The sequence below is a fragment of the Montipora foliosa genome, chromosome 8, assembly GCF_036669935.1.
Source record: "Montipora foliosa isolate CH-2021 chromosome 8, ASM3666993v2, whole genome shotgun sequence".
NCBI lineage: Eukaryota > Metazoa > Cnidaria > Anthozoa > Scleractinia > Acroporidae > Montipora > Montipora foliosa.
Genome location: NC_090876.1, coordinates 44,075,485 through 44,085,484, shown reverse-complemented (window position 1 = coordinate 44,085,484; position 10,000 = coordinate 44,075,485). Strand labels below are relative to the sequence as shown.

Here is a 10,000-nt window from a genome sequence, read left to right as displayed (position 1 = left end):
TGGGATATTTGAGTAGAACATTAACGGTAATTTTATTATGAAATCAATTTGGTAGACAAAAAAAAGACCCTGGAAAATAAGGCAACCTGGTGGAAAATTTGCCGAAGCGGTGACGTTTTTTTCCGAAAACCCGATGAGACTATGGATGCCACTGGGTTGTTACAGAGGGGTGTCTCAATGGATGGAGCTCTGCCCAAGGACTTTGCGGTAACCAATGGAGTAAAGCAAGGTTGTGTGCTGACGCCTACACTTTTTTTCAACGATATATCTAGCAGCCGTGCTTGAGGTGGCCTTTAAATATACCACAGCGGGAGTTTACATCCAGACGCGGAAAGAAGCAGGCTTGTTAAAGTTCAAGGTGTCACAGTTCAAAGCTAAGACAAGAACAACAACAAAGTTGGTTGGGGAAATGCTCTTTGCTGGCGATAGTGCATTGGTTGCACGAAGTGCGTAATAACTGCAGCGATTTGTGTATTAATTCGCAAAAGCAGCGGCCCAGTTCAGCCTAAAAATCAGCATCAAGAAGACAGAGGGCCTTGACCAACCACCAAAATTTGAGACGTTATCCTCCATACAAACTGAAATCAGTCTTGGCGCAAAGGTCAAGTGTAAGAAGTTCAAGTATACAGGGAGCACGGTTTCTGGAAACGCGAGATTAGAGGATGGCATTCTCTCAGGATGACAAGAGCAAGCGCGGTTTTTGGAAAATACCATAGTACTCTTTGTTTGTCCCCCCACATTTTGCATAAGCATTCTTTCCAGTTTCTCTTGGGACTTACAATGGTCCCAAGAGAAAACAAAAACAATGCCTATGCAAAGAGTATTATGGTATTTTCCCAAGTGGCCTAGAGGTGTGAAATGGAGGTATACAGGGCGACAGTGCTGGGTACTCTACTGTACGGTGCTGAGACCTGGACTACCTACTGAGTGCAGATGAAGAACTTCATGCATAGATAATGAGACATCTTCAAACCATCATGAATATCTTGTGGAGTGACGAGGTTACCAACAAGTACTATTTGGGACGTGCAGGACTACCACCTATGGAAGGTATACTGATACTGATGAATTTGAGTTGGCTTGGACATGTTGAGAGGATGGATCACGACCGTGTCCCTCGGTAGCTGCTCTACTCGCAGCTCTGCGAAGGGAAACCCAATCAGGGAAGAACCAGTCTTAGATTTCAGACGCTGTAAAGAAGGAACCTGACGATTAAGGATATATACAAGGACAGATGGCAACATGTTGCAGGAGACAGCCTGAGCTATGTGGAGGAGTTTAATACGACCAAAGTGAAACAGTAATTGTCGTTTCGACAGACTGCGATGATGATGACTCATTTTCCATCGTAACCGTTGATTTTATCTATTTCATTTTATTTATTTATTTATTTATTTATTTGATCTATTCAAAAGACAACAAGGAAACACTACAAACCATAAGAAAAAATCATTCCACTGAAACATTGAGTCTCGTGTTTACCGGAAGTGTAAAACGTAAAGCTGAAAGTTATTCCAAAAATGAAAAAATTCTTTTGATTTTGGCTCTTTTTTTTTTTTTTGCCTGTTTGCTACAGGTATAGAGAAACTTCTCAAATGAGAGAAAAAAAGTTATCGCGTTCAAAATTAGGACAACTCAATTTCTAATCTTGGGTGTCCTGTGCGTAGGTGAGCTTTAGCAGGTTTCGTTTTTCGTTGGTCTGCTTTTTCGTCGCCCTGACGATCGCGTACCTCGTGATTGGACGCTGAGTGGACGGCGAGGGACATTTCTTAATAACCTTTCAGACAAATTTAGTTTTTGTGACGAAATCACTTCTTTACTCCAAACTGTCCATTTTTAGCCACATTCCACAAGCCTCACATATTAGTACTTTCGATAGACGTTCTTTACATAAATACATCGTCTTCATGGCATCTCGGCTGGTCTAGTGAGTTCTCCCAACGAACTCACTTCACAGTCAATGATTACTTCTAGTAGTAGAAGAATTTTCGTGCTTTTATGATGAGAAGTATCCTGTCGTTTGCCGTTTCACATAAAGGCGGTGCTGTACCTGTCTGACGTCTTTTCAGATCAGTCCCGCAAAACGTACTCTTGCTGTATGACGGAGTTAATTACCAATGCAATTCGTAAATTCAGGCTGCTTCAGTGAAGCAGCCTGAATTTGGCTGATACGACGAGAAATTGTGAACAGATAATTTTCAGGGGCACCCAACGTCAATTTTCGGAAATATCTGTTCGGAAGATAAAAAGGTCACCTCAAATTTTCGGGAGCCTTTTTTCTGGCTGAAATTTTCGAAAAAGTAAATTTTGATCCCAATAATTTTCGGATCACTAGACTTTCAGCTTGGCCGGGAATCCGAACAGATGAAAAATTATTAGGGGATAAAAATATGCCTATAGAGGTTTTGCACGGCAGCCATGTTGCAGGGCAGGAGCAATAGATTCTTTTTCCTATGGGAACAAATGTTCTTTCTTATGCAAAACATTTTCATTGTTTCTGCCATGCAACATGGCTGCCGTGCAAAACCTCTATATCTACCGTTTAAATACCAAAATACGTTTAACGATGCCATGTTGAAGTGGTTTTGAACTATATTCTCGTTGGGTGCCCCTGAATTTTGTCTCGACTGAGAATATACACAACAATATTTACAATCGGGAGGAAATCTGCAGTCAGTTTCATGTCGAAAACCAAGCCGGTAACTGCCTTTTTCACCTGCCCGCCTTAAATGTATCCTTATTTGCAAGTAAGCGGATGTGCAGATGATCAGTAAAAAAAGCAAGCGATTAGCGATCAACAAACATGAATGTAACATGGAATGGGTCGAGCTGCTCTAGTGGTTTAAATCCCACAGCATATAAACTTGGAGCAACAATAGCCTGTTGCCTTATTTTCGTGGTTTCGCTCATCGGAAATTCCTGCATAGGGATAACTTTTTACACAACAAAAACTTTAAGAAAACCAATCAACATTTTCATTGTCAACATGGCCATCTCAGACCTGCTGACTTCCTTGGTTTTCATCATTCGGAATATTACAACCGAGTACTTCGATTCTTGGTATATCAGAGGTGCTTTTGACAAGGCCTTGTGCAAAATTCCTCACGTGTTATGTGATATTTCTTGGATTGTCTCCATTGAGAGCTTGGTTTTGATAGCAGTGGATCGTTTTGAAGCTGTGGTGTTTCCTCTGCGTTCTCAACTCATCAATTCAAATCGATGTCCTTTTCTTATTTTCTCAAGTTGGGTCCTCGCGACGGCGGTCACGTTACCGCTTTTCTTCGGCTACATTCGCAATGAAGAAGTACATAATTGCTTTTCATATTGGAATGATTTTGTTGGAGAGTCTTCGTGGATGACGATGTACCTTCTTGCTTTGTACGTGGTGTTTATTTACGCCCCCATCATCTTGTTGATCATTCTGTACTCGTTCATTCTCATCAAACTCAAGTCAGAGAAGATTCCAGGCGAACAATCGACTCATGCTCAAAAACAGCGTGCGAAACGTAACAGAAACGTGTTAAAAATGGCCATAGCTATTGTGTTGGGATTCATAATCTGTTGGATACCTTCAAGTGTTGATTATTTACTGCGTTTTATTATTTGGGCCGACTCTTCGCCTCCTTGTGGCTTCATTATCTACAGCGAAACTGTCTGGTTTTTGGTGGCTTCGTATTGTGTCGTTAATCCTTGTATCTGTTTCACCTTGAGCAGAAACTACCGTGAAGGCCTAAAGAGGCTCTTCAAGTGTTTAACCAGTGCATCGTACAATTTGCAATAATGGAGCAAGTGGTTGATAGATTTAAGTCTTAATGCCAATGTCAGTTAAATTAAATATTAAATTAAGGCCTTCATATAGATCAATTTTTTAACGTTCATTTTACGTTGGGATTCTTCTTCGGCCTCTTTTGCTGAAGACGTAAGCAAAGCAATGGCTACTCTTTCGTAGAGTTTGCGAGCCGATCATGCTACCTGGCCTTTTTTTCATTTAAGATTTTTATAGGTGTATATTTAGCTTAGTTTTCAAACAACAAAAGGATTTTACAGTTTTTCTAGTCTTTTAAGTCCGCCCAAACAAACGTTTTGACTGATTCCGACTTTCGCGTCAAAGTAGTCAACGTTTGTCGTTGGGGTGTGTTGTGTCTGATTTACATGACACGGTTTGTATAGAAGAAATACTCCGAGTCACTTCATGCTACAGAAACCGGGGATAAGCTCCGGCCTGATGGGCCACTAGGCCTGTAAGCTGACTTTTTTTTAATGATGAAAAGAGATATCTCAGCCAATTTGTATCAGAAATGCTTGATTCTTTGCAGTAAGGTTCTGATAGATGTGTTCGACAATATGAGCATACCAGTTTTGTTTCCATGGCAACATATTAGGTTCCAGACCTCCCTGATATTAAAGGCTTTGCCGTCCACCTTTGGCGTTCTATTTAGATATGTGCCAGTGGTGCCTGATCTGCATGAATCTCTGTAAGTATATAGATATGGAGATCGAGTTTGTGGCCTTGTTAAATGTTTTTGTAGCTTACGATCACCAGAAATATTGAAATCAGGTTGGAGAAGACTGGAAAAGAGTGAGTTACCATGCGAACCAATTTATTTATAACCGTAGGTGTGTTACATGTAGAGCTATTAGCTTACCAAGTTTCAATGGTCTCTGCTAAAAATTGACCGAGATAGCTCCTTTTTTTTTCTTGATGTTACGTAATATTTTACACATTTCTCAAACTACTGCACGGTGCAGATGTAAGAAATTTCATGCCTACATTATGAGACATCTTCGAGCCATTATGAATATCTCGTGGAGTGACAAGGTTAATAACAAGTAAGGTTTGGGACGTGCCGGACTACCACCTATGGAAGATATACTGATACAGATGAATTTGAGATGGCTTGGACATGTTGAGAGGATGGATCACGACCGTCTCCCTCTGCAGCTGCTCTTCGAAGGGAAACCCAATCAGGGAAGAACCAGTCTTAGATTTCAGACGCTGTAAAAAAGGAACCTGACGATTAAGGATATATACAAGGACAGATGGCAACATGTTGCAGGAGACAGCCTGAGCTATGTGGAGGAGTTTAATACGACCAAAGTGAAACAGTAATTGTCGTCTCGACAGACTGCGATGATGATGACTCATTTTGCATCGTAACCGGTGATTTTACCTATTTCATCCAGATCTATCCTAAAGACAACAAGGAAACACTAACTATTGGAAAAAATCACTCCACTGAAACATTGAGTCTCGTGTTTACCGGAGGCGTAAAACGTAAAGCTGGAAAATGAAAAAAATCGTTTGATTTTGGCTCATTTTTTTTTGCCTGTTTGCTACAGGTATAGAGAAACTTCTCAAATGAGAGAAAAAAGTTATCGCGTTCAAAATTAGGACAACTCAATTTCTAATCTTGGGTATCCTGTGCGTAGGTGATCGCGTACCTCGTGATTGGACGCTGAGTTTTGGCGAGGGACATTTCTTAATCTTTCAGACAAATTTAGTTTTTGTGACGTAATCACTTCTTTACTCCAAACTTTCCATGGCATCTCGGCTAGTCTAGTTAGTTCTCCCAACGAACGCACTTCACAGTCAATGATTACTTCTAGTTGTAGAAGAATTTTAGTGCTTTTATGATGAGAAGTATCCTGTCGTTTGCCGCTTCGTGGAAAGGCGATGCTATACCTGCCTGACGTCTTTTCCGATCAGTCCCGCAAAACGTACAGTCAACCCAATCTGTTGAGTATTGTTGGTGTAGAGAGTACTATAAGGGCTTGTATAAGGTTGAAGGGCCACTTCGACCCAGCTTCACTTCGGCTACTTGGCGTCCGTGTTGAGAAAAACGTCTCGTGTTTAATTAAGCTCCCTAATATGCCGGATACAACATTGTCGTGACTAGAAACAGTGTTACATTCGATGCCCGCCGGGTGCGTCCTCTTCTGATAGTGTTGAAACTGCGGTTCGAGCGACCTTAGAAAACAAGCTTATTCTGGTGCTATTTTCGCTTTCGTCATATCTGTAAACCAAGCAATAAGCGTAAGCCCAACGAATCACCTGATTAGTGCTTACAACTTTCGCATTCATCCATTTGTACTTTGTGACTTTTGATCATTTACACACTGCGCGCGACTCTTAATTCAGTTGTGATTTACTTGACACGATTTGCTGAAGTCGTGGGGCAAGCTAGTCGCATGCGCGAAGATCTTAAGCAAAACTCGTGCCGTCTGGATCGCTTTTAGGTGCCAGCCGTTGGATTGAGTAGTGTCAAATGCTGCTCTGTCAATTCCGCTTTAGACGTCGATGATCGAAATGCGACAGAACAATTTCAAAATATGGCCAAGAGCAGTATACGTATGTGTGCACATTCATAAGGGACTGTTTCCTGATGTTAGCGTTTTTATAGTCGTCAGGAAAAGAAAATTGTCACTTTTTTCCGGACAATCGCTAATTCTCCCATAGCAACGCATACACCTTTTTCCAAAATGGCAGCCATTTAGATATTCTTTTGTTTTTATTCAAATTAGACCTTGATGCCTCGTTCAAGGCAAAATATTCATCTGAATTTTAAGCTTAAGAACGAGGCACCAAGGGCTAATTTGAGTAAAAACAAAAGAATATTTAAATAGCGGCCATTTTGGAAAAAGGAGTATCGACACATCTTTTTCAATCGATTACCCTGTTAAAAGTACGGTGGCCCAGAAGGCTCAAACGCAAACAAAAAAAGAAAACGCAAATTACAAAAAAACGCAAACAAAAAAAAGAAAACGCAAATAAAAAAGCAAAACGCAACACACGTTTTGGTTTTTTGTGTGCGTTTTCTGTTTTTTGTTTGCGTTTTGTTTTTTTATTTGCGTTTGCTTTTTTGTTTGCGTTGGTAGTAGCCAAAACGCGGGGCCGGGTCGGGGTCGGGGTGTCTTTTTTCTTTCCAAATTTTTTTGCTTCAATTTTTGTCGTTATTCTCCTCTAACGTTATATTTGAATGTCAGCATCTTTCCTTCATTTATGGTGAAAATTAGTCAAAAAATATGGAACATACGGAAGCTACGAAAGGGGACATCTTTGTTTTTCAAAATATGAGAATTTCAGACTGAAATTGGAGTTTTTGTGGGGAATATACGCTAACACCTAGAGACACTGAAGACTCGCTGAGCTCCACATTCTGATGTTTACTTCTTAAAAACCTTCTCCGCAATACAATTAAAACGAAACCGGAACATAGCCACAGTTCCACGATAGTCGTCACACAACTTCCTCATTTGCTTGGTTTGGCAAAATTGTTTTCAATGTTGTTTTGTTTTCTATCGTGATATTGGATTCGATCCCTTGACGTCCGAATAGAGTTGACTAGCAAGTTCCCGTGCGACTCTGGCTTTACTACAAACTGTTTGTAGTAAAGACAGACAACAACATGACATCAACACGAACAAACAAGCAAATGAGAACGTTGCGTGACTGCGTGATGATCATCGTGGAACTGCTATTCTGCTTAACTTCTGTCCCTTAAGAACTTTCATAGCTTCCGTAAGTTCCTTAATGTTTTTGATTAATTAACACCATAAATCAAGGACAGATGCCGGTCATTCGAAAAAAACATTGCAGGAGAATAACCACAAAAATTGAAACAAAAAAAATGGGAAAAAGAAGGCACCCCGACCCCGACCTCGACCCCGAGCCCGACCCCGACCCCGGCGCCGGCCCCGGCCCCGCGTTTTGGTTTCGCGTTTCGCGGCCCCGCTACTACCGTTTGGGTTTTGGTTTTTTGTTTGCGTTTTGCTTTTTTATCTGCCTTTCTTTTTTGGTTGTGTTTTAGCCTTCTGGGCCACCGTAGTAACCGGTTTTAGAAACTGATATATAAGCAGTGGCGGGAAAGGGTCACGTGAAGAAGAGAACATCTTATATCATCTCATATCTTTTTCTTGATCCTTGACAAAGAACAGACCTCGGCACGGGGTTCTTTTACGTCCCACAGGTTTATGCATGAACATAGGAGGGTTGTGAGACGGGGTCTACGGTTTATCGTCCTTATCCGAGTAGACTAGAGAGTCATTACTAAGGCAACACTTTATCCTCGATCAGTTATTTAAAGAGCCTGAGTGTTGGTCCGGCCAGAGTATCTTGCACACTTGTTCTGAGCCAACCGGTCGGTGCCAGGTAAACGATTTCAGATACATGGTTTTCAAGTACAGAGTTCAGAATTCGTGATTGCAGAGAACTGAGCGAGCCTGAATTTGGCTGATACGGCGAGAAATTGTGAACAGATAATTTTGTCTCGACTGAAAATAAACACAACAAAATTTACAATCGGGAAGAAATCAGCAGTCAGTTTCATGTCGAAAACCAAGCCGGTAACTGCCTTTTTCACCTGCCCGCCTTAAATGTATTCTTATTTGCAAGTAAGTGGATGTGCAGATGATGATTAAAAAACCAAGCGATCAGCAATCTACAAACATGAATGTAACATGGAATGGGTCGAGCTGCTCCAGTGGATTGAGTCGCCCAGCATGTAAAATTGGAGCAACAATAACCTATTGCGTTATCTTCGTTGTGTCGCTCATCGGAAATTCCTGCATAGGAATAATTTTTTACAGAGCACAAACAGAAAACCAATCAACATTTTCATTGTCAGCATGGCCATCTCAGACTCTCAGACCTGCTGATCTCCTTGGTTTTTATCACTAGGAAAGTTCCAGGTCTGTACTTCGATTCTTGGTTTATCAGAGGTGCTTTTGACAAGGCCTTGTGTAAAATTTCTCACGTATTAAATGATATTTCTTGGATTGTGACCGTTGATAGCTTGGTTTTGATAGCAGTGGATCATTTTGAAGCTGTGATGTTTCCTCTGCGTTCCCAACTGATGAATTCAAGTCGATGAACCTTTTTCCAGTTCTCTCGATATGCATGGGTCATCGCGGCGGCAGTCACGTCACCGCTTTTGTTTTGGTCAACATCCGCAACGGAGAAGAAGATGACTGTTTCTCATACTGCATGAGGATTTTGTTTGTTAAGTGTTTGACTAGCACGTCGTACAATTTGCAATAACGTAGCAAGTGGTTGGTAGAATTGAGTCCTATGCGGCACTGACAGCCAATTTTAATTTTTTTAAAATCTCCATATAGATCGATTTCGTTTTTATACGTACATTTCGAATTTTTCCGTCGTTTGATAGTTATGATTACAGTGAAACCTGTATTAAACGGACACCCTTGGGGAATGCTCTAGTGTCCGCTTAATACAGGGTGTCCGCCTAATACAGGTTTCGATAAATAACGTCTTATGAGGTGTCAAATACCATTAAAATGAACGGTGGAAATGTTTAGAATACTCCCAGCGACTGCGACAAAATATGTTTGCCTTACAGTATTTATTTTTTTTATTTAAGTGGAACAACTGATCCGATTACTACAAACATAGATTACACCTCAAATTTGAAGAAATCAGACGAGTGAAACAAGCTCTATACAAACATAACGAATCAATACTGTACTCTGAAACCGATCAAATGAGCCAAACAAGCTGTATATTGTACATAAAAACCATAAAAACTTTGTCCTTTTCTAAGCTGTTGAATGTACTAATCCTTAACAATTTAATAGTCATCAATTCTTGATTGTTTGAGCCTTTTAAATTTCATTTTCTGAAGCAAGTCGGTTGCCTTGCTAATGGCCAGCGTTAGATCTTCTTGTCCATGATATCTGGAATATTCCAGCAGCATTTCAGATAATCTTGTAACTGGTTAAAAGATAAACTGATCAACGAAGGATTTGTTGTATACTAGCTGTACAGGCTTCGTGGACGTGTATGCATTTACGGTTTCTTTTGTCCTTGTGTATTCAACAAACACCGTTTGTCAAGTCACGTTTTTAATTTTAAAAATAGAAAAATTGGTAGTTGGCGCCTTCCTCGTTTCCGGTGTCTTGCACGTTGTGTGGTGGAGTTTAATTACAAGTGTCCGTTTAATACAGGTTGGCAACAATAGAAATGACCATTTCAAGTACTTTTTAG

At 40.6% G+C, this 10,000-nt stretch overlaps 1 protein-coding gene across 1 annotated transcript; it reads left to right on the top strand.

The window, feature by feature from the left end:
* The first annotated feature begins 2,819 nt into the window (after positions 1-2,819).
* Positions 2,820-4,436, top strand: LOC137968137 (tachykinin-like peptides receptor 99D). Its single transcript, XM_068814761.1, has one exon. It carries the CDS (start codon positions 2,987-2,989, stop codon positions 3,779-3,781), a length of 795 nt encoding a protein of 264 aa, XP_068670862.1. The 5' UTR covers positions 2,820-2,986; the 3' UTR covers positions 3,782-4,436.
* The last annotated feature ends 5,564 nt before the right edge of the window (positions 4,437-10,000 follow it).